Here is a 25,018-nt window from a genome sequence, read left to right as displayed (position 1 = left end):
TATTTCCCTTGGACCTTTTAGGAAATCTCAAGAAAAGCAGAGAGTCGCTGACACAGACAAAATCAGGATAATGACAGGAAGAGGGCTGTTGTCCCAAAGCGCAGACAGCTCTGCGCTGTTAGCAGACTTCAAGCTTTCTCTCCTCAGAGTACTTGAGGAAATGTTTACAAGAAAGCTGTATATCGTTGGCATCCATTTATGGCAGTTATTTATTTTTCAAGGCAATCAAATGAACAAAATGTTGTTATTAAAGCGTTTGTTATAAAAGCAGAGGTCTTAAACCTGCTTTCTCTTGGACCCCAGTTTTTGAACATATTTCATGTTCCTGGCAGAAATATGTTTCCACTTTTGCAAAGCTAAGCTCTGAGAGCAAAGTGGAATCGCTTCATCTTTTTGTTGATGTCCAGAGCTTTAGCAACACTCCAGTGCAGGGCACAGCAAGCACTCTGCACTGCAGTTTTTCTCGTATGCTAAATTTAACTGGCTTCAACCCTTGCAAGAGAGGATATATACATATATTTTGCTCCATATCAGAGTTCCAATGGGCAAACTCTGGCTGACTGCAGTATGAGGAATTCTTCCTTCTCTGCTGAATGTTTTCAGGGCTGTCACAGTTTCCTTGAACATTTTACTGATGGGTTTAGTTCCAAGACCAGTGGAAGCAGATGTAGCTGTGCCTCGTCCTGGTGGCCCTGCAAGCACAGAGGTGCAGACTGGGAGCCTGGGAACACTGGAACTTAACACAGCTCATCCCTGCCCAGGCTGTTTCTGAACAGGGAGACGAAATAGTGAAACACATGGGTGTTCAGGCCTCTAGAGCAGAGGCAGTAAATAGGCAGAATCTGAATTTTTCAAGTCGCAGGGAGCTGAAGTGAGTTGACTTCCAGAACAGCCTCAGTGGTGTGTGACTGCTGCTTGAAGTCCCCAGGTTAGGGTGGCAGGCAGTGCACTCCATGCATCAAGTTCTGAGGGGCAGACAGGCAGTCTGAATTGCAGCCATACATTCTTCAGGCAAGGCAGAGGATGTTGATGGGTAAGAAAAACATTTCAGAGTTTCCTAAAAAGGAAGCTTATCTAAAAAAACCACCACCACCACCAACAACAACAAAAAAAAAAAACACAAAAATAACAGTGAACGTTATCTATTTCCAGAAGATTTATGTGGTGTCAAGTTTTAATGTTGAAAGATTATTTGACAGCAAATAAAACATAATTAAAATGCTGAAAAAGCAGTAAAAATTCATGCTTTCTGAAGCGAGACAGCTACCTCCTGCCTGGTTTAGGAGGAGACTTCCTCCATAGATAGGGTTTGACGAACAACATGTCTTTACATGATTCGGAAAAAAGAGCAGTTAGAAGTTCATTGTACTCACAGTAAGCAAGAGCTGAACAAAGACTGATGGTGCCCATTAAAAATGAGTAATTTCTGCAGGAGAAAAAATGGCCTCAGTGGGAGCGAAAGAGGTGCAGGAAATGAGAGTGCAAATTAGACAAAATTGGGTGAGAAAATACGTATACTGTGAAACCAGAGCAAGGAAGAAGTTACCCTGAAATTTATATTTTGCTTTTATTGCACCTTACTGAAGCATGAGTTAGTCCCTGAGAGTCTCTGAAGGGTCCAGTGTCTTTGTGTTCCTGGTGTTAATTTTTACCACTCATTATCTTGCTTTCTTCTTGAGGGGCTTGTTAGTGGTTGCTTGGTTCAGTGACATCTTTGGGGGAAGGTGAGGGGAAGTGGTTTTTCCCCTAACAGAGTGTTAGTCACTGTGCCTTCTGTGTGACTGGGGGTGCTGGTTGGGGTTTTGGTGTGACACAGACAGCAGCACGCTAGAAATTGGGCTGTCACTCATCCAGCTGCTTTCCTAGGGGCTCACTTCCAACTAAGCGTGTGTCTTCATGCAGCAGCAGGGAGTGAGATGAGGTGGCAGGGAGTGGGCACTAGCAAGAGGCTGGAAATTTGGCTTTTGGGTTTAGTGGTGGGCCTGTAGATGTCAGTCCAAACGCTGTGATGCTGTAGCCTTGGGAGTGTCTGATGCTCTGCTGATGTAAATTCCTTTCTTGGGGGGAACTGAGAGTACAGAGGGAATCGCATGATTTTTTTCTGTCTTGTCATTCTGTTTGCTCTGGTGCCTGGGAGTTCATTTAGAGAACTTCTTACCGATTCTTCTGTAAGTGCTGGCTTACTTAGGAAGTTTAATAATGCTATCACTCAACAAAAAGTACTAGAGAATTATATTAAGCGCTTCACAGATGTTGAAAGCAGAAACCTGGAAACAGGTTCAGGATGTGTGAAATCATCACCACGGTAAGGGTCATTGTTACTTGAGATTTGTAATTCAGGGCCTAATTCTTAAAATTTTAGAAGCACAGATTTACTTATTTTATTATTTCTTATTTTCGATAGTGCCATATAAGTGGTTTGAACGGACGTGGTTGTGCTCATTTCCATAAAGCCATCCTGTTGCTGTCACGTAACCTTTCAAGTTGAGATATGTGACAGTTCTTTGTGAATGCGTCAAAACTGGGCCATGCTTCCTGATAGCAGCATTTGCCTGCTGGGCAAATGAACACTGGTAGTTAACTGGACAACTAACTTGTTGCAGTGGGCAGGTAGTCTTCCTTGGAACGGACAAATCAGTGTGGAATGACATTGTAGTGGCAAAGTAAGCCCATATCGCTGCCAGCATAGCCAGGAGGGAAGCTGCAGCAAGTCATCAGAGAGCTGCTGTGTTTGAATAGCCGGGGCCGTTTGTGTTCACTCTCACACTTGGAAAAATGGTGAAGAACACAGTGTTTGTAACACTTTGCTCTTTTGTTCTTGACATTTTGTGGTGGTTAGCAAGCATGTTCCTCCCCACCCCCAAGCCACTTGCTCTCCCAGCTATCATAACCTTCAGGAAGGGTCAGCTGGACCTGAATGGGCAGGAGGGAAAGGAGCTGCACTCAGTCAGTAAGAAGGCTAGAATTGGTGATGCGGATGGAACAGTGCAGGACATGGGCTGGCTCGGGGCTGTGCATAATTGCGCTCATCCAGTCTGCGTGGAGCCTGGCTGGAGGCTGATGGGACATCCAGCTGTGATTGCTTCTCCCTTATCTCTGTCAGACACTGCTCAGCAGGCTTGGAGCATGGGGTGACCAGCTCCTGCTCTCTTCTTACAGCAAGCAGAATGAAGCTGGAGTCAGATAGCCCCCGGCACAAAATTGCACAGAGCCTGGCATGCACTCAGTCGTTGCCTCCTACCAGGACAAGCTGTACATGTGCTGCTTCTGTCATCTCAGGCAGGCTGGGCTACAGGAGTCAGATGCAGCCATTTAGAAATAGCATTTGATTTTTTTCTTGCTTCACACAAACCTGCCCGAAGTATTTCCTGAGGCTTTTCTCAAAAACTGTGTCAGAGCAGCAGGTTAGCCAGTGACAGCTCTGTCTGCAGAGTTGAAATGTACAGTGACACTGCAGCATCTTTCTAAGATGCTCTTGATTAGAAATGTCTTGCTCTTGGTTTACTGAGCTCCGTTCAAATATTTGATGTTGCTCAGTATGTTGTGGGTTCTTTTTTTCTTCTTCAGTAGAGACATAAAGATTATTATTAAAGTGAGAAATGCTGAAGTGCCTCTAGTACTCAAACAGCTTTGGGGTCCAGGAAACTGACATTAGATCCATCAGAAATGTCTTCCCTCCATGATCTACGTGCAACTATGGCATGGAAGGAGATGAAAGATTTCCTGTTTGACTCTGCTTTTGCTGCTTTATGCATTTGACCTGCTCTGTTTGGCAGGATGTACAACTTAGAAGTCTGAATTAGCTTATACATGAGGCCGGTGAAGATCCTGACTGCCCTTCTGGGGATACCCATGCAGAGGCAGGGAGCTGCAGGTCCAGCACAGTGCTGACTTTGGCCTGGCTGGATGTGAGCTCTGGGCTATAGCCCCAGGTGTGGGGGGCAGAAGGCAGCTCTCCAGCTCAGCTTTCAGTTTAATTTGGGTCATTTTGAAGCTGCTGGGTCTGTCACTATCAGATCCTTCGTGCTTGGCAGATCTTGAGCTGGTTTCTGAACTGCAGCCAATTTGGAAAGCATTTTCAATTTCCATTTCATTTGTTTGGCCTCATGCTACGTTCATCAGCAAAGGTTGATTTTTACATTCTTAATTTTTTTTTCCTGTCAGCTTCATCAATTTGTTTGTTGATGAGTATGAGGATATTAGGATATGTTGAATCAAGCTAATCTGTTCCAGATTCAAAACAGAGGTACAACATGCGCTTGTGCTGCTGAGCAGAGGAAGAGACAAATTCTTGTTACGGATAAATCTGCGTGCACGCATGTTGTTACTCTGCTGTTAGTAGACGCAACACTGTAATTGGCCTCAGGAATCAAACATTTTTCATTTGAATCTTACACTAGCTGGACAGAAGGTGAATGTGGGAGATGAAAATCTGCAGAGGATTCTACCAGTTTATGGAAATGGTGATAGCTGATGGCAGTCTCCTGCAAGAGCACAGTGAGCTCCATGACCCTTCAGGAGAAATCAGGAGACATAAACACTTGTTTAATTTCCTTGAATTGTGTTTGATGCACACCAAGTAGAATAAAGTTAGCTGGATTTGCTGGAAGTGCATACAAGCTGAGCAACTGGGATGGCGTGTAGGTGCAGTGGGGTGAGCTGCCTTGCATCGTGTGTGATGTGCAGCACAGGAGGAAGTCACCTGAACACTAGAAGACAAGACTGAAAACAAGATAAGGGAGTGTGTGAGTTCATGCTGCAAACTGCATCCTTCCTTAGAAGAACCTTGTCTGAACTCGTGGTAAGAGAACCACAGCTGAAATTACCTCTTGATGGTTGAACCAAATGGAGTCTGAAGGTCTGTTGGGTCTGCCATGTGTCATTGTGTTTATCTCCAGACACTTGTCACTCCTTGAACTTCTGTGATGTATGCATTTTTATTGATTTCAGCTGAAATATCCCTAGCACCATGTGGCACACCATTTAAATTAGCTGCCCCTTCATGACGTAATACCCAGCTGGAAGGCTACGCTGCCTGTGTTCTTTGCTTTCTTTTGAAATTGCAGTCCGCTGTAGCTTATCATTTTTGGGTTCAGCTCTGTATTTATCTCATTGTAGTTTGAACTTCCTTCAGGCTCTTTTGCTTTCATATGCTCAACCCCTTGCCTACTGCAGCCTGCAAAAAAAGATAACTGACTTTCTCTTATCACTAGATTAGATCTATTTTTGAAGTGAACTTGTGCAGTTCACACATTGTAACCTTGCATTGACTTTAATGGAGCAGGGTGAGTCGCGCTTGCATGTGGCTATTTGAGTTCTGTGTAACTCGAAGGTGGAAAACAGATAATTTCTTTTAGTATAAACCTTTTAAATGTCGCAATTTGTTCTCACGTTCCCTTTAAGTTTTCTTCTGGGCTGCCTGAGTAGCTCTGATTTGTTTGGATTTTCCCTGTAACTCATGCTTAAGAGCTCCATTTCAGGTTCCTTGGATGTGTGCTTCCACTCACCAGGTGTCTCCCTCCAGCTGCAGCCCAAGTGCGGAAGGACTCTTTTGGGTTTGGCAAGCTGTATCCTTAATGTGAGGTCTCTTCCTCTTTCATAACATTGTTCACTTTCATTTGCTTTGCAAACTGCAGCTTCGTGTTCTCTGTGCTTTGGATTTCGTTCTGAATGGTGTTCAGTGCTCTCCTCCATAGGGAACAGTGTCCTCGCCTCCCTTCAGCCCAGCTGTTTGTGTAACGCGTTGGGGTGGTTATTCTATTGGGGTGGTTATTATATTCTGTTCCTGCCTCCAGTGTGCTTGTAGTCATTTGTAGTTCAGAAGTATCTGCACATTTATTAAGGCACACTCTGCTTCATAGCTGTCTTCTTGGTGTGGTGTATATTAATATAAAACAGACGCAGATAGCCTGCAGATGGTCCTAAACTTTTTGATTAACATCGTACAGGATCAGACGTCACTTTACAGTGCTCTAAATCAGAAAATGAAAAGGTTTATATTAAAGTTCATGATGAGTATCAAGGCAGGCTGAAGCGCATCGGATGCACAACGGCATGGATGGAGTCCCCTCACACTGCTGAAGGCAGGTCTCGCTGTGCTGGAGGCATTGCTGCTCCAGTGGGTGTGCAGAGCTGTGCTTACCGTAGCTGCAGAGCTGTGTTTACCGTAGCTGCAGAGCTGGAAGGAGATAAGCTTGCAACATTTCCGTTTCAGTCCTCTTTACTTTTTTTGTTGCCATTGCTACTGATACAGTAGGGTGAAGGCAGGATGTCAGTGGTCTCCAGAGGACATAGGGCCTCTGAGTGGAGCACATCTCTGGGTGTGGGTGGGGGGAAGGCTGCAGCCAGCATGAATCTGATTGTTCCCCAGAGGATTCTCCCCCCCACACAGGAGGTATCAATGGTATCATTGATGTGTACTTTGTGAGGCAGTTTGTATCAAGACAGAATCCCAAGAAACTTTGAAATAAAATGAAAAGGGCAAGAAAAAGTTAGGATACCATTAGATTCAATTATCTTCAAGCCAGTCTCACTGGGCTGTCTGCAGCAGACTTCTTTGTGCTAAAATGGGAAACGAATGCTGGTGAATGTAACAAATGTTATGCTACTATATTTATGTTTGTCTCCTTTAAAAAATACTTTCTTATTTTAACTAGTCTGTGGCATGCTGGGTCTTTGTCTCCATTTGATTAATGTGACTTCAAAATTGTATTTATTAACTAATTTTCCAATATGGTCTACGAGCACTTAAAAAAAAAAAAAAAAAAAAAAAAAAAAGACAGCAACCCAAAGTATCCTCACATTGATGTCGATGAACAATCTTCAGTAATGAAAATGAAGGAAAAGCCATTGAGTGAGTACATTTAAACTTACTTAGCTCTCTTCCTTTTTAGAAGTGATCTAAATTTAACATGCCAGGAGTTATTTTGGTGCCTTAACTGATAAGTCTAACAGTGCATTGTCCACTCACAGCATATTCTGTGTGCAGAATTATTTCAGAATTCCAGGAACAGCAGGATGTAACCTTTCTTTCACCTGGAAACATAAGCAATTCTTGGGGCAGCTGATAGACGACGTAATGAAAAATGGGAGGCAGCCAGGAGCTGGAGCCAAGGCAGCAGCCTGAAATAGGCCTGCTAGGAGGCTTGCTTTGCACTGCCCGTGCTGATGTGTCAGAGGTGGTATGAGCAGGAACACTGGGCTCAATCTTGCAGTGCACATGAAGTAGTCTCAATGGTTTCCTTTTTCAGTGTCGTGAAAGCTTGGCTAAATAAATGTTGTTACAGTTTCAGCTGTCTCAATGTATGGTAGCACCTTGCTCCATTTCTTTATGATTTCCTTTCCTTTTCACTTCTGGGCAGCATGTTGATCATCCTAAAAAGTCCAGCTCCAGGGACACAAAAATAAGGCAAAGAGAGTCCAAGTTTGAAATGGTTTGGAGAGGGTGATCAGAGAAGGGGGTAGAGGGAGGTAATGAGAGGTTGCAGGGAGGCAGAAGTGCAAGGGGTTTTGGTTGTGCTGGTTTACAGGCGGCATGCTTATGGGAAAGGGTACAGAGTATTCTGGTTTGCACATCACTCACTAAATGATTAATTGATGTCACGTTTAATTATAGAATCAGCTCCATCTCTGTCTGGCAGGAGGTGCAGTGTGCTGTGGTTGGGCTGCGTGCAGTTGTGTGTCTCGCTATACTGCCTTGCCAGCTGAGGAAATATGAGTTCCCAGACTCATCCAAATGCTCAGTTCAGTAAGATGCTTTAATGCCGTTAGAGCAAGCTAGTGGTCAATATATAACTTCTTTTCACTCAGAGGAGTGAAGAATAATTGTATCAAACAGACACAGAGACTATCCTTGACTCATCTGCCTCCTGCTCCTGTCAAAATGAGAATTTGTATAAATGAGTCTTGAAAAGTCCTTGTTAGTGAGTCAGGATGCCTAGAGTCAAGACAAAATAGTTAACGGACGTTACAGTTACTTGACAAAATACTAACTGGTTTAGGAAGCTGGGGGCTTCATCAGCTGCTTTGACAGTAATTAAAGTGCTGCACGAGACAGTCTGTGCAGTGCTTCATCTCATCTGGGATTGCAGAACCTGGTAATGCAGCATACTGATAATCTGCTTTTCTGTGTGCTGTCCGTTGGGTGTATGGAGGATAATAAGAAGTAATGGAGAGAGTTATTCTTGTTAGCTGCTGGTGTATATTTTCAAAAAAAAACAAAGGTGAACCCTCCAGCTAAAATTCTCTTTAAGAATTTGAAGGCTCTGGAGAACTGAGCTGATGAGACAGCTGTTTGTCACTCCGTGTACCCTTATTTAATTCTAGTAATAGAGACTCATAAGCTGTGCTATTTGCTTTCTGTTTTCTCTCCAGCTTGATTGCTTACCAGCTTTTAAACTTGAAGAATGCTTAAGGAATGTATTCATGCTAATGGAAGAACCCACTGATAATGCTGTCACAGGTTTTAGACACGATTTAAAAAAAAATGTATACTCTGATAGCTAGGAAACTTTGTTATCCACCTTTCAGGAATAAATAAGTTATTTAAAGGTGAAGTCATTCATGCACAGGTATGGATATCACTGGAGATCAGGAGTGTAGTCTCTCCAGGTCATTGGATATCTGTCGTGAACACACACCTGACTGCTCAGGCTCTGCGTTGTTGCTGTTGGCTGGTGAACAGTTGTCAGCAAGTGCTGACCAGCAGTTGCACATTCTCACCTCTGATTCCCAGCTGCAGAAACAGTGCTCCAACATGCTTCTGACATGTTTTTCCTAATCAGGACATTATATGTGCCAGGCATCATACATATTCTGACAGGTCTTAATGCAAAAGGTGTGAAAAATTCCTTAACAGCCATATGCTTCTTCCTTTAAAACTACTGCTTTTAAATACAAAGCCAAATTACGAAATGGCAAAGTAGAAAAATGGCCACTTTGAGCCAATTGCACAGCAGTGATTCGATGCGTATTGATCTATGCTAGTTTTATCTGTTTTATTTTCATGTACAGGCTGTGATCTCTCTCTGCCATCTTTCTCTCACTGTATCAGTTAGCAGTGATTGATCCCAATTCAAGGAATTTGTAAAAAGTAAGTCTCATGGGGAAAAAAAGAGCTGAAGGAATGAGGCCTTTGGAAGGATGTAAGCTAGTTACCTCGTGTGTATCAGCACTGTGAGAGTTACAGCCTACTTCAGAGGCAGAATAAATACTGGGTTCTCATACGGCAAGCTCAATGTAATATGTTGGATGAGAATTGAGACTTATGTGTATGCTGTAGGTCTCAAGAATGCTGTGTTAGTCTCAGTCAGGTTTCCATGTCAAGTAGCTGATGCTAATTAAACAGGCCAAGTGTTTCCTGTAAAGCCAAGTGTCTGATGGAGGCCTCTGGCAGATGGAAAAAGCGTCAGACTATCTGACAATATACAGTATTTTACCTTCTCCTGATGAGAAGAAAAATGTTACGTGTAACAGTATTCACATGCTTCTGAAGGAGTTGTTCAGATGCTGATCCAAGATGCTGGCAATGTCTTCGTCACTGGGTTGTGTTGCTATCCAGCTTGAAGCTGGGGAGTTCTGTGCTTGTCTGCTTTGTTATATTAGGAGTAATGCAGAAATGGGCAGATCTTAATCTTAGTTAAATTCCAGTATTTTTGAGGTTGGCGGATGGGGGAAGATGTTGCAGGCTCAGAGCTTTGGCTTGGCATCCCCCAGGGAATGCTGTATGGCTCATCCGGCATGGGCTGGTAGGAAGCATGGTAAATGTCCCAGTGAAATGGCATATTTTTTTTTCCTATTCCAAAAAACTGCTGCAGTACACAAGCCCACAGTGCAATGAGGCACGTCAGGCAGCTGTGGCAAAAGATGCTGTTTTAGTTCTTTTTCTATCAGAGGTGTGGCAAGAGTGGAATTCCAGTGTGAATCTTTCTTAAGGACATAAGGGATTAATGTATCTTAAAATAGACACTGCCAACTTAGAAGTGAGTTTTTCAGATGTGATTATGATGAATATTGCAGGGAAAAGAATGGGAATAATAATGGTATTTGGGATAACTTGTTTACAAGATTATTACATTCCTCAAAGCCTGGAGAGCTGTTGTGGTTTTATGTGCTCAAGTAGCCAGGAACATTTCCATTTTGCAGGGTTATTTTTAATTCTGGTGATCACATGGCACCACAGATCTCTCTGTTGGTTGCTGGGGTGGGCAATGAGCCCCCAGACTGGCTGGCACCCACCTTCATGAGGGGGGGAAGGGTGTCACTGACTGTGGGGTGGGCAGCTGGAATAGGGGCACCTCCTGTTTCTAGCACGTGCTTATCATCAGGGGACAGGTAACTTTGCGGTTGTGCAGCAAGTCCTCAACCACAGCATTCCTTGCCCCTGATGGTAGCTATGTCAGTGGAGTAAGTGTGGCATATTGCTTCTCCTGTATGCCCAATAATTTATTTACGCATTCCGTCTAATTACAGCATAATAATAGACTTGAAACAATGTGATAATTATTTCGTTTCTTGAGTGGTTAAAATTAACTGTGCTCGTTGCATATTTATTCAGTATAAAAGATACAAAATGTTTAGTAATTGTCCAGAAATTCATTATCTGCATAATGTTCTGTTTCTAAATCTGTATTGCATAGCCATTGATGTGTCAGCAGCAAGCATACAACAATATCTGATGTAATTATTTTTTTCTGTACATGCCATCTCAGCTATTGGTGTGTTGTTGACAAAAATACTGTTTGGATGGGAGTTCCAGTTTGTGCTGAGATGCTGTTGTTAGCTTAGTACTGAAGTCTTGCTCACAGTGCGTATGGACCACATTCACGAGTGTTGGGATAAATAATATGTTATCTTTTTAAGTAGGGAAGAAATAAACCCATAACAGTGTACCTTTTCCTTTGTTTTACCAGCCTCCACTGGTCCAAGCTATTTTCAGCGGTGATCCAGAGGAGATACGGATGTTGATCTACAAAACTGAGGATGTCAACGCCTTGGTATGTGACTTGGGATATGTTTGTGATGGGATTTGTAAGCGCCATGCCTGTGAACTTTCTCAGTGACAATGCTAATCGTGTCCTTAGCAATTAGCATGTAGCAGAATGGAAAATGTCTTAAAGTTAGAGGCTGGGGGCTTCAGCAGAATCCTCATTATTCATCTGACATAATTGTCTCCAGCAGGTGATTTCTAAGTGTATGGTAATGATTCCAAATGTGCAGGTCAAGGAAGGACATTGTTTTCTTGCATATTGAGAAAATGAATGAAAACAGCTGAAAGCTGCATGTTTTTATTCTCTGTAGAGTTTCCTTTTTGGAGGAGTCTTTACAAATCAGGAGCTTTTATTCAGCATCTGACTGTTACTTGAAACAAACCTTAACTAAAGGTCTCAGCAGTGAGAGTAAGGAAGCAGCATCTTGGCCACTGCTTGTCCACAGAGAAACTGCTGTTCTTCAAATTGGCTTATTTTAGATAGAGCAATGGTAAGCAGTTGCAAACAAGTAGTAGTTAAGTGTTTTAACAGAGAAAAAACTTTCCACTTGAGCTTTCTTTTTTTTTGCACATTTTCTTTTTTTTCCGTAGGATTTGATTTTAGCTTAAATCTGTACTGTTAGAAATGAATCCTGCAGTCTGGACTACAGTTTGTGGCCTCTCAAATTGGTGACAATATCAAGCGGAACTGGAGTGGTGTTTTCTGGGTGTTTTTTAGACTTCGGAATCAGCCTTCCTTTTCTTCATGTCTTTCTCTGACATAGAGTCACTAGTTCATTCAGAGCTAATTCCTGCACTTTAGCCTGGTGCAGCCATGGCACTGCAGCTTTTACAGACAGGGTCCTGACATCTGGATCAGAGATGCAGAGATGCAGGAGAGGTGAACGTATTCAGTTCTCTGTCAAGTGGATGGAAAGATTTGCTGCTGTTTTTAATGAGGAATTTGAGCAGAGGAAGAAGACCTTGATGTGAGGCTTTCCTTGTGATTCATTGACTGCTTGTTTTATTGAAATATCTTCTCAAAAGTGCTGGCTTAAAGCATCTTCTACCTTGAGCTTCTTCCGTATTTGTTTTCCCTGATCATCTTAAAAATTATATAAAACAAAAATAATAATAATAAAAAGTCTAGTTGAACATGATAGTACTAAAATTTCCTTTGTATTTTGTGTTAGCTTTTCAAAGTGTTTCTTGTACAAGGTTATAGTAGGCTTCTCAAATGTTTTTATATCTTTTGGTTGCAAGTGTGCTGGTGATGGTTGCTAGGGAGATGCTCTCATCTGTCAGGTGCAATGTTAAATGCTGAATATGTGTTTTATAGATGAGCACCATAGTATTTAATGGAAAGAGTCAGTTGAATGGTTTGCCTAGAATCCTATTTAAGTTAGTAACAATTGGCACAAGAATATTTTGACTGAGCAGCTGTTTTGTCTTTAGTAGTAATTAGAAAAATACCAGTCAACACAAAGTCTGAAGATTGTGTTTGGAATAGTCTTTGCAGAGAAGTGTTAAATGCCTAAACTGTCACTAAAGAGAGATCAAAAGACAGCATGTTTTGCCCTTGTGCTGTCAACTGGCTATCTGTGATATGTGCTTACATTTCTAATTTAAGGGTGTTTTTAATTACTTCCATGCTAGTTTCTCTGGTGCTTGGGTGCTTATGTGAGAGGAAACTGGCACTGTTTGGTAATGCTTTGTCCTTTGTTGATCATTTTTCTTTGCTGTGTTAGTACTGAAATAATTGAAATGTAAGTAGAAGAGGGAAATAAACCTCTCTTCTTGCAGCAAATTTTCGGGATTTCTAAAGTTTTATAGATTTTAGAGTTTTTGAGGAAGGCAGAAGAAAAAAGCCCATAGAGAAACTATGCAAAATGAGTGAAATATATGCATGTTTCTTAAGAGAAAATTTACCTTAGGGGAAAAAAATCAGAACAAATCAGTTTAAAAGGTTACTTTTTTTTTTTTTTTTTTTTCCCCCTCTGGTCAAATAAGTAAGATCTTTCCAAGCCAGGAAGCACGTGTTTATGAAAACAGCTGCTTTCTGGGCGCTGTTATAATTCTGACTTCTGTTTTGCAAGTGAGATGCAGCTGCTTGGCTCAGAAGTGTGTTTTCAGGTCATTCAGCAGTCACTTTGACCTCCTCATTTCCATGCTGTGCCTGGAGGTACGTGGTGCTGCTGTGCGTCACTGAGGCACGGGCAGCGTTACATGTGGCTGACGGTGATCAATGCTGTGTTATGGAGGACTCAACATGCTGCTTCCCTGGTAAGCCTGGGCTGCCTGTGGGTAGCGTTCAGCAGCCTGCTCTCCCAGGTTGCACGGGGCATGGGCTATAGCACCATGCACACCACTGAATTAGTTTCAGGCAGGAAAACTGAAGGAGGATCTTATCAATGCTTATAAACATCTAGTGGACTGGAGTCAAGTGGATGGGGCCAGGCTTATTTCAGTGGTGCGCAGTGTCAGAACAAGGGCAATGGACACAAACGGAAATGCAGAAAGTTCCATACGGACGTGAGTGTGACAGAGCACTGGAAGAGGCTGCCCAGAGGTTGTTGAATCTCTTTATCTGGAGGAGGTAAAAACCCACTTGGATGCTTTCTTGTGTGAGCTACTCTAGGGAGCCTGCCTTAGTAGGAGGTTGGATTTAGATATTCTCCAGAAGACCTTTCCAACCCTCATGATTCTGTGCATTTGGCTCATTTTCATTCAAGCAGACGCACTGAGCCAGCAGGTGTAGTGGAGCTGATGTGACTCCTGATGGGCCAGGCTGAAGCCATGTTGAGGGATAAGACCCTTGGGCATTGCCTGCCCACTTCTGCCTGCAGATCTGGTCAGTGAATATGGCACCAGCAGAGACTGCAAGGCCCTGCACACATGCACAGAAGTTACATATATATACTTCTGCAATATTGCTAAGTGTGCTTTTTGGGATGGTGCAAATGTTTGACAGTACAAGTGTGCACGTTTCAGATTCTGAATGTGAAAGGCTTTGCATGCTTAGGATAGCTAATGTGGAAAACAGCTTATCGTTTAGTTTAGAGGGACATGTTTGACTTGGGACAAAGAGACAAAGCCATGTGGTATTTCAGTCATCTTGGGAATCAGGCCTTTGCTCTCATCCATGAATTATTTTTTTTTGGCACTGTGGAGTCTCACAGGAGATAAAGCTATCCTGGAAGCAAGTGACTGTCTTCTGGAAGTGCTCCTGCCATGTTAGAAAGCTTCCAAAGGAATGGATTCAGGATCTTTGGAAGGCTTCTGTTTTGTCACCGTAGGACAGTTTCTTATGAGCTAACGGCCTGTGTTGTCAGCAGGTTAAATTTTTATAGAACAGTAACACTTGTCCTGTTTTTTAGGCTGCAAACCCACCTGTAATTGAAAGGAGAGAGTTGAAGAGGTCTGGTACCCACAGTTTTTTCCTCTAAAAATAATTTGATTTAAGTAACAAAATGCACTAAACTGGTAAAAATCAATTTATCATTGCAAAAATAGTTGAAGAATAAATCTCAAGATTTAAGCTGAAAACTTTGAAGTAACATAGTAAAATCAACATAAACATGATCAGAGTGAGCACAAAATCTTTTTAATTTGGCCCTTGAAGGACAGCAGTAGCAGGCAGTGAGATGGTGCACAGCTAAGCCCTTTAAAAGCATGTTTTTCTAATAAGGTTGCAGATTGCGTATCTTTGTCAGACCCTTGTTTATCAAATTCAGTTTAAAAGAAGTTGCATTTCCCTTAACTGCTGTAAGTAATTACTTGCAGTAACAATTGTGGCTGATGTTACATAGTAGAAATACTGTTAAGCATCTTATTTTCTCACAGTACTTTCCCATTTAATAAGAAGTGCAGTCTTCCTATTTTTTCTCTTTGACAAATTCAAATACTGTGCATTAACCTTGCTGTTCTTGTAAGTGAAGAAGAAATGAGAAGACGTAATAGGAATAATCTGTGCAAGTATCTGAGACAAGAGTAGGAGTGTATATTGGAACACAATCATCCAGTGCTACCTCCTGTAATGCACTTCTCCAGTGTATTTTCTCAGTCTTGGTACTTAATTTAAATGTTTATGTGACCTCCTGGTTGTGACTGGTTGCTTGGAGGTGGTAGGATTCCCAACACTTCTCTCAGCTCTCAGTGATGTCACCTGATGAATGCTGTTTCTGTGGCACTGTGCTGAACCATTTCTTCTGGTTTCTCAGGCAGATTGATTACAAAACGTGAATGCTGACATTTATCTTCTGTTGAAGTCCCTCTTTACATTGTAATAATAAATAATTATGTCCCCCAAATGATCTCATCTGAACAGCTGATACAAAGGTTCAAATCTTTTGCCTACTTTGAGATACAGGCTATGCTGAGGAGAAACTGCTGGCCTGTTTCTTGATGTGCCTGAATATTCTGCATAGGATGGTATGATTCATGTGAGCCCCACCATGTATGCTGGGGCTCCGATCCAGTAAAGCACTTAGGACTTAATCTGTGGTGCACCTTATCAGTGCCACTGGGATCCCTTCAATAGCTGAAGCATGTGTGCTTTTCTTGTTGAGGCCCTTTGCTCTTGATCACCTATTTGTTAAATTCATAATTTCCTTTATTTGTAGTTAAAAAATAAAGAAGTACAGATAATGTTAACTCTGAATCATCTCTGAGAACTGGTGTAAGCCCCTAATAGATTTTAGTGAGACAGTGTTTGTTTCAGCTTCTCTTTTACCCATTGTTTAGCTTATCTGCCGTCTCTTACTGACCTTTCGTTCCTCTAAGAGCTGCACTTGAAGTAGGCCTGATTGTTTGTCTTGGTGCTATTTGTAACTCTGTTATCACTCCTACCCGCCTCCCCTTTCCTTGCCTCATAATGTATTTTCAGTTTCGGGACACTGCCAAACTCCGTTGCTGAAACAGCAGATTTCCTTTTTTAATTCCCATTTCTGTTTGTAGCCTTTGGTCTTTACACTGGTGACTTATTTTTTTTACTCCCTTTTAATGCCTCTGCCACAGAATGACACCTGTAGCCCAAAACCTGGACCGGATGCAGTGCTGGAGCTTTGCAGACCTTGATAGAGTGGCTGGCGGCTCTCAGGAGGACACAAGGAGCATGGTGGGACAGGCAGGCGGGTGCTCCATTTCCTCTGCATTTCTCTCAGCTTTGAGTGCAATGTAAACAGGAACTTGAGAGTTTTCCTCTGCTCAGTTTCTCAAGGCTCAGCAGCAGGCATCTTGTTGGCACTTCCCACAGAAGCCCAGAAGACGCTGCCTGGAGGTCTCTTGTGCTCATTTGCCTACATTGTACATCTTTTTTTTTTTTTTTTTTCTTTTTTTTTCTTCTGGAAGTTTGTGTGAGGATGAACTTGCTTTTGCCTGGCTGAAGTAAATGGAAAAGGTTTTGACTTTTGTGCCTAAAACTTGGACAAATCAATCAAGTAGAATTTTATGATGGAAACTTTTCTCTGAAGACTTTATTCTCATCTATAGTGAACAGATTTTGCTTTGATTTATAAAAACAAAAGCTGAGATTACTTATAGTTAGTTACTACTCCAGTGGTGGAAGCATTCTATCTGTTATTCTTTTCCAGCTTTCAGACCCTTTAGTATCCTTTTGGTTTTAAAATGCTACTGCAAAGCAGAGCGTAACAGTTCTACTTTTCCTGTCCTTTCCTCCCTGGATTATCAAACTTCTGTCAGGCTTGCAGTTTAGTACAAAATATTGTTTATTCTCAACAAAGCACTGAATAGCCTTGGTTCCTTGATATAGAAGATTTCTTGTTCTTGCATTCTTAGCGTTCAGCTTTAAACTGTTTCAGCTCTGTTGGCAGACTTGGCAGTGTAGCAGGAAGCTGCTGCAAAATTTATCACTGACAGGTATGACAGCTGTTAGAAATACTACATTGTAATAGGAGAGATTCGTGCATTAACTTTAAGAAGGTAAAAATAAATAAAACTCATTCTTTTCTTGCACAAATCTTGCATGCATCCTAGTAAATGAATGCAGTGGATAGCATTTGGGTAGCAATGAGAAGCAGTATTTATGAAAGTTGACAAAAGTTATCTCGATGTTTGAACTCTTGCAGCCCATAGAATCTAGTCCACAGTGGATGACAGCATGGCAGGTCAATAAGCAAGCAGATTAGCCTTGGTGAAGCTTCAGCTCTTGTTGTAGTAACTTGAATGTATAAGAGAATCCAGTTTATTGTAATTTTGGTTTCTGGGCAGACGCTGTTGGATGTGGAGCTCTTACAGAGTATGGCCCCTGAATCATCCAGTGCTCCTGATTCTGAAAGTGAAAATGGAGAACAGCTTCATATTGCTGTAAATTGTGTACGGTATGAGGAGGTGAAGCTCTCTGAGGCATCTTGTCCCCTGATCTGGGGCCGCAGAATTTGAGGACAAATGTACATTGTGTATGATTGGGGAAAAAACATACAAATGTAAGACTTGTATGTAGCTCATTCTGGACACCAGTGGCTTTCTTGCACAGCTGGAAAACAATTTTCAGCATTCGCATGACAAATGATTCCGCTGTGCTCATTTGTTCACATTTATAGCATACTTTGAAGATAGTCCAAAATAGCTTGCAGTTGATGACCTCTTGGGTATGTTAAAAGAGATATTTTACTTGACAGACTGAGAGAGATATTTCAGGGGGAGAGTGCAAATACCAGTAGGATTTCTCTGCTGGTATCATTTGCGGGAGGTGGTGAATTTGTTATCAGTATTGAGTGATGGTAGGCTGTAATTTAGTAAATTTAATTGATAAGTCTCTGAGAACTTGGTGTATTAGTGGTTAAGAGGCCAAAATGAAATACATTTTAGGACTGAGAACAGAGGTAAAACAGTATGATAAGCAGTTTTAGCTGTTGTGATTTGTTGCCCGTATCATCACATTCAGCAGTTTCTTTTAAAGACTTGTGTTCTGGAGTCATCAGAATGAAGGAATAAAAAAGGTTTTTTGTAAACACCGTGTTTATAACATATGAAATGATAAGAAGTCTTGAAACTGTAACTTCTTAATCCTGAAAGTGACAGAAATCAAAAGAAAACATCTGTGCTTTGTAAGTTCTATGCAAGATTATCAGTAATTTTTAGAAATGTAAAGCTGCAGTCCTAATTGGTAATATTTTTCTAATTAGTGTTTAAGGTTTCATCACTGTGTACAAGTCCATTTCTGTCTGCATTAGTCTATGAGAATTGCATCTTGTCTATGTATAGTTCCAGACCATCTTCCAAAGATGCCTCTCTCGACGGTGAGGCAATACTGTTGATGCAAACTGCATTGCAGTATGATGTCTACAAGCATCTGAATTATGTTGCTACAGTTTTCAGTTGCAAATCTTTCCAAAAGAGACCCAAGACCCATGTCTCTCATGTCTAGCTGTGTTCAAGCTTTCCAGGATGTGATGCAATGTGCAATGTGATGGATAGTTCATCTAAATTTGGATTAAATGAGATTTTATCTACCCGTATAAAGGATTTCAGAGTAAAGAGAATTTCTCTGCTAGGTCTGATGGAACCTGGTGACAAAATATTGAGGATTTTTGCAAGGAAGTGTTTTCTTCAGACCTTGAATTCTGTTCTTTCAGGAGTTGAATTTGCGTTTTTAATCACAAACAGAAATAGTTGTAGAAAAATATACACCGTGTAAAAACTCATTGCATGCTAATACTAATGCTTGCAGTCATCAGCCATGTTTTATAAATGTATGGTCTATGGCTTTTAGGATGCTGAGAAGCGAACTCCTCTTCACGTTGCGTCATTTCTTGGGGATGCAGACATCATTGAGCTTCTTATTTTGTCAGGTAAGTTAGCACCTCTCTCTGCCACTAACTGTTAAATTAATTTTAAATCTACAAGAAATAAATAACAAAACACATGAGAGTGAACTTTGAGAATAGAAATTTCTAGATTTCATAGAGCTGGTTGCAGTTGTTTGCAGACTTACAAAATATGTTTAATTTGGGTGGTATAACTATAAAATGTACTGTGACTGAATGAAATAAATAGACAAAACAAGTAGTTTTTAAAGGCTTCTAAAACTTTCAAGCTGGTAATATTGTGGATTCAAATGCATGCAAAAGTAAATACATATTTGAAATGTGGACTCTAGTCCTGGACCACAAGCCAAGAATTTCTGTTATGCAAAAATGAGTATGGAATAATAACAGAAAGTTATGAATGCGTTTGAATAAATTGTGATTGGTATTTAGAATTGAAAGGGAGTCAGGAAATTGACTTGGAGAGTAGAAACACTGCAGTAGAATGTATCTAAGTAAGAACTTGCGAATCTGTAATAGAACAACAGTTATCCTTTGAAACTACTTAATACTAGTTGATACTTGATTTTTTGAGATGCATATTTTTGTCCATAGTCTCAGAAAAAAAGAGAAATTGGTCAAAAAAAGAAAGTGAGTAGACAGTTAAATGTTGTCACAGTAGAAGCAGCATGTGTGTGTGTGTGTGTGTGTGTATTCAACACAAAATATTGTGTGCACGATATTTTTTTATATTTGTACATTGTCTTAAGGTATTCTAATCAAAACTAAACTATATTAAAAGTTTTCTGTAAATGCTCATATGCACATAAATATCTTTGTGTAACGGTTTAAATGCTTTGTTGATGGGTGCCCAAAAGGCTCATCTTGGATGTTGTCATCTAATGTCACAGTCATAGAATGGCTTAGGTTGGAGAAGACTTGAAGATGATCTTGTTCCAGCTCCCCTGCCATGTGCAAAGTTGCCGACCACTATGTCAGGTTGCCCAGGATCACAACCAACCTGGCCTTGAATGCCTTCAGAGATGGGACATTAACAACCTCTCTGGGCAACCTGCTCCAGCACCTCACCACCCTCAACCTTTCTTGATAGAAGAGGTGCTCCAGCCCTTGGATCATCTTTGTGGCTTCCTCTGGACCCATTCCAACAACTCAGCATCCTTCCTGTACTGGGTACAGGAATCTAGATGGGGCCCCACAGGAGCAGAGTAATGGGGAACAATTCCCTCCCTCTCCCTGCTGGCCACTCCTCTGTTGATGCATCCCAGGATACCATTGGCCTTCCAGGCTGCAAGAACACACTGCTGGCTTCTGTCCAGCTTTTCATCTATCAAGACCCCAAAGTCCAAATCATGAACAGAATAAGCTGTTTGTATGCATGGGGCCTGATCAGTGATTTGGTGATAGGTGTTCAAAATACCTCATTCTTATTCATTTATTTATATACTTAAGTAGTGTATGTGTGTGTGAGAGAGAGACAAAGACTAAAGTACCATCTTAACGTTGAACTATAACTCTAGAACTCCCCTATTTTAATCTCTCATGACAACACTGCTGGTTTAACTTGCTGTAGATTTTTTTCTTTTGAGTTTTCAATAAGAATATAATGCCAACCTTCCTTCCTTTCCATAAGCACTGTGAAAAATAATGGTGAATGTTTCCAAACTCTTTAAGCAACGAAAAACATGATCAGAATGTCAGAAGAAAGCATAAAGCAGATGTCTCTCAAGAAATACATGTAATTCATGGTAAACTCCTGGATATGCTTGCAGATTTCAAAAACAGTGTTCTTCTAAACTGGAGAACTGTAAAAGGTAAACTTAAGGTGACTTAAGAGTGTGGGATGGGAAGGAACCTTATGGTACAAATTTCCAACCCCTTGCAGGTTATCTTACTGTATGATTCCTGCTATATGATACTTGAATTTTAGATCTTACAAATTATTAGAATGCCTTTTCAAATGACTTCCATATTTTTTTAGTGAAATTATTTAAGAAAGATTTGAAACTTTGAACTTGAAAATAATATTGTCTGGAAGGAATTTCTGGAGGTTACTTGATCCAGCTTGTGAAAGAGCTTTTGTAGCCCAGAACTAATAGTTCTGTGAGCCATTGAAGAGAACCAGCTTTTCTGTTGTCTAGCAAGGTGAAAGTGCCGAATGAAGCTTCTCCCACAGCTGAGTTACTCAAAGCCTTTGAACTTTCTAGATGCTTTGATATCGAGCATGGATTGCAGTAATGCTTGTCTTCTCTCTAAGGTAGTATGATGCATGTAGTGGATTCACACTAGCCATTTGTGTGTCCAAGACCCTAAGACCAAAAGGACCAAGCCCCAAGCCTTTTTGCTTGGCAGTAGCACCATAGGCAGTGCAGCTGTCGATGTCACAGTGCCATATACCCTGCAGTCTCTCTCCAGCTGCAGACTCTGCTGCTTTATGATCTTCAGCTTTGTTGCTTGCTTCACCTCCTCTATCTACCTGCATTGTTTTTCATTTTGTGCAGACCATGTCTCCTTGTTGAATAAATCAAGGGATGGAGGAACAGATATTCTAAATGTTTCTTTGGACAGAGCTAGCCTAAGCTTCATTTGGTGAAGGAAGAAAGAATTCATTTGCTGTAGCTATGTTTTCTCTGTATGTTTTTGAGGATGTCTTGAATAATCTAATTGTTTAATGATGGCAAGTAGTTTGTCATCCATCATAAATTAGATTTTTCTGCTCTAACCCTCACGGCAGCAAAGTATTTAAATGAACATTACTCTGCTGGCAGGTTGTGCTTGGATGCTTTTTCATTCTGTCAGATGCAAGCAGTTTTTTCTTCACTAGGAGACAAAAGCTAAACTTGTGTGTGGGTTCTTGCAGTGTGTGTTGTTTGTAACATGCTGTTGTTCAGCTGTTGTGTGTCTTTTTTTTTTTTTTTCAAGTATTGCAAATAACATCAGAGCCAATATTGCATAATTAGAAAGGTGAAGCAGTTCTGCCCATTCCTCCTGTGAATCCCAATAGCATCACATGTACTGATGAAGGCAGGGTACATTCTGCTTCTTGTTTTCCATTGTGTTCCTAATGAGAGAAATAAAGAAACTTCCTTGTGTTCTTCTGGGACAGTTTGTTCCAGTGCCTCACTGCCAAAATGTCATCCACAGGCTGTAGGATTTGTCTGGTTAGCAGCATAAAAAGTAGGTGATAAATCTTGCCTACTAGCTCGGCATGAGTCAAAATTAAATCTTACATTGTGTATTTCTATCTATTCATTGTACTGTAATCTCATTACTCTCATTATGTATGAGTATGTACATCCAAGAGCAGATTTGGAGGAGCAGGTTTATGAGTTGTTATGAACACGTTTTTGTTACTGGAATCTGTGAGTTATGTTCTGAAGAGAGCAACAACATCTTTTTGCTTCACTTCTTGCAAAATCATAATACGTAGGAGTGTTTCAGAAAAGATTAATCAAAAAATTAATATATATGTAAGCAGAAAAGCTTTGTTATCTGGCCTCAAATGAGAGAGTGCTTTTACTGAGCAAAAACACAAAAATGTTTGCTGTTGGAATCAAACAAAGGTATTCTCAGCCTCAGTAGACGCTAGGAGAACTGGCAACCCATTGCATTTTGTACACAGCTCAGGAGAGAACTGAAATGAAATATGTGTATTCTAAGGTTTGTGGCCCATGAACTGGTGAAAGCACAAATAATTGTAGTATCTAATGAATAAAGCTTCTACCCAGATGCTTGGAGTCATATAAAAAATGGCTTTTTAGCCACTGAAATGGAATGTGTTTGGAATTGATAGAGGAGATGCAATGCCAAGTCCCTCAACTATTATAAATCATCTCAGTCCATGAAATGTCAGGGCTAGGTGGATTTACACCAGCTCAAAGATCTCATCCATACTCATGTGGTTCAAACTGGAGAAGTATGTTACGTGGTTTTGTTTTTTTCCAAGCTATATGAAAACTGGCTATATAGAGCTTTAAGCACTTCTCCTTCACCTCCTTTCTGTCAAGGAGAAGGACCGTGGTAGCCATCTCATGTAAATACAATGTGTATACGATGGCGTGTTCATGGATGTGACAGAAGAATTGTGTGGATAAATCCAAGCTCTATGGTTATTTGTGCCTGTACCTCTCCCCTTCCTGGGCTGAGGGCAGAGTGAGTGAACTCAGTTCCCTTATCCTTTTTTCTCTCCTCCCACAGGACCTGTGATCTGGGCAGTATTACTGTATCTTTTTCTACTTCATATTTTTTTTACTATTTCAGAAGGCTTTGTGCTACTTGACAAGATTATGCACTAGGGGGTGTGTGTGCAGTACTGACATCCATTCTTTCTAAGTTGTGCATAGTGAGGAAAAGGACAAACCTCAGCATGGTTTGGAAAGGTTCCTGGTAAGCCCTGGCATGCAGATTTGACAACAAGACTGTCACACGTTTGGCAGGTTCTGGGCCATCCCTGTCATGGAAGCAGCAGGGAATGGCACTGCCTGACTTGAATTCACATACAGATTTTTCTCTTTTATGGCAGGCTATACAGTAGGAGGGTAGGAGTGGCAGCTTCTCTCTGTTTTTCCCATGGCTTTAAGGCTCCAGTCCTTGGGGATTAAGAGTGTCCCCTTCTGAAGAAAGTTTGGAGGATGTCTGAGGATTATCTCCTCACTCTTTCATGATGGACCTGAGACCTGTGTGCTTTTATTGCTGCTAACTTACTCTTCCTGTCCTCTGACTGCAGTGGCATCTCTGGGCCAATTCCCTAATTAGCAAGTGACTGAGACTTAGCTCTGATGAAATTCCAGCACACCTGTTTCTATCATGTAGCTGTTCTCAGACTCTTAGGTACATTTATTGACATCTGGCATGTGTTGCTCTCCTGTTGAAAGCCCCAGTTCCACCTACTGTCTGGAGCCATTCTGTTAAATTTTTTGTGCTTATCTTTGCTTTATGTTGTGCGTCTCTGTGTGTGGTGGTGGGTCACTACTTATACTTTTGTGTTGCTGTTTCTCATCAGGACTTGAAAAGGTGTACATTATTAATGTCATTAATAGATTAAAGAAGGTTCATCTGTTGATCATCCTTGATTTCAGAGATTGAGTTTGCAGAATCTAGATTTATTGAAAATATGTGGATTTTGGCAGATGTGCTGGATGAAAAATCATTTGGTTAGGAGAAAGAGATGTTAACTCCATCGAGTTGTTTGTTTCTGATCTCAAGTGAACGGAGGCAATTTCAGATTTATTTCCTCTTTTGGCAGAAAAAAAATGGAGAGTGAAAGATCTCAAAGGCTTCTTCTGTGAAGGAGTATTTTTTTGTTGATTTTTTGTGGAGTGGGTGGTTGCTGTGGCTACATGGAAGGACTTTAAAGGAGCTTATCTTCTCAAGGTAGAGTGTTACTGTGAAGCCTGCCAGATAGAGCAGCTGGAGAGTTAGCAGCTGTAGGCCTCTTGCAATAAATAAATTGAACTTTGCAGATGATTGTAGGAAGTCCATTGAAACATAATTAAAGAACACACTTTATGGTAGAGAGTGAGATGCTGAATTTCTGGGTGACTTGAAAATTTAAGCTTCTCATTTTGGGACACAGACGATGTTAGGTGCTGGAGAGCACTTTGTTTTCAGAGTTGGATTTCTGTGTTACTTTCAAAGAGCAGTCCTGTAGGGTGGGCATTCAAGTTTGTTAAGTGTAGAGGATGCCTTTGAAAATGTGAGCATTGCTCCTCAGGTGCCTCCACATTCTCACTTTAAAATGGAGATATTGTCTGTCCCCAGAGGCGTGCCTCAGTACTGGTGGAGCTCTTTGATCATCATTAGCTGCTGCCTGCAAGGAACCTGATGGAAAACTGAAAGATGAATTTTGGTAAAGCAAATAGACAGTACAAAGGGAAACATTTTGAAACATCTCATGAGGAATATGTGCCTCAGTTCACAGAAAACACTGGCTTTGCTAACAGGCAACAGCTGAATTATGCAGCTTTTAAAAATCATAAATCACAAATTTACTCAACTGGCGCATTGAATTAGATGTGTAAGATGTGTGAAATCACTTTGTCACATAAAGAGCACAAAACCACAGAGAGCTTAGGGAATATGGAAAATTGCTGAAGAAGAAAAGGTCGATAGCATGCTGTAGATTATTTTATTTATAGTAGCAGTGTTTCACTTTTATTATTTTCTTTCGTGCTTTTCTTGGCAGCCATCTACTGCAGCCTCCTGAAGGGTGAGTGGATCAGTGAAAGGCATGAATAACTTCTGAAAGAGACACTTGCCTAGGTTTTTT

General features: G+C 41.1%; 1 protein-coding gene across 1 annotated transcript in view; it reads left to right on the top strand.

Annotated features, from left to right (window-relative positions):
• Positions 1-25,018, top strand: part of ANKRD44 (ankyrin repeat domain 44) — a 109,307-nt gene that overhangs the window by 30,040 nt on the left and 54,249 nt on the right. The window contains 2 exon segments of the mRNA XM_085228593.1: positions 10,911-10,994; positions 18,699-18,777. Coding sequence (XP_085084719.1) covers positions 10,911-10,994; positions 18,699-18,777 — 163 coding nt within the window.

The sequence above is a fragment of the Meleagris gallopavo genome, chromosome 7 (assembly GCF_905368555.1).
Source record: "Meleagris gallopavo chromosome 7, MGAL_WU_HG_1.1, whole genome shotgun sequence".
Taxonomy (NCBI): Eukaryota; Metazoa; Chordata; class Aves; order Galliformes; family Phasianidae; genus Meleagris; species Meleagris gallopavo.
The sequence above is the reverse complement of the archived record's forward strand: the minus strand, read 5'-3'. Positions and strand labels throughout refer to the sequence as shown.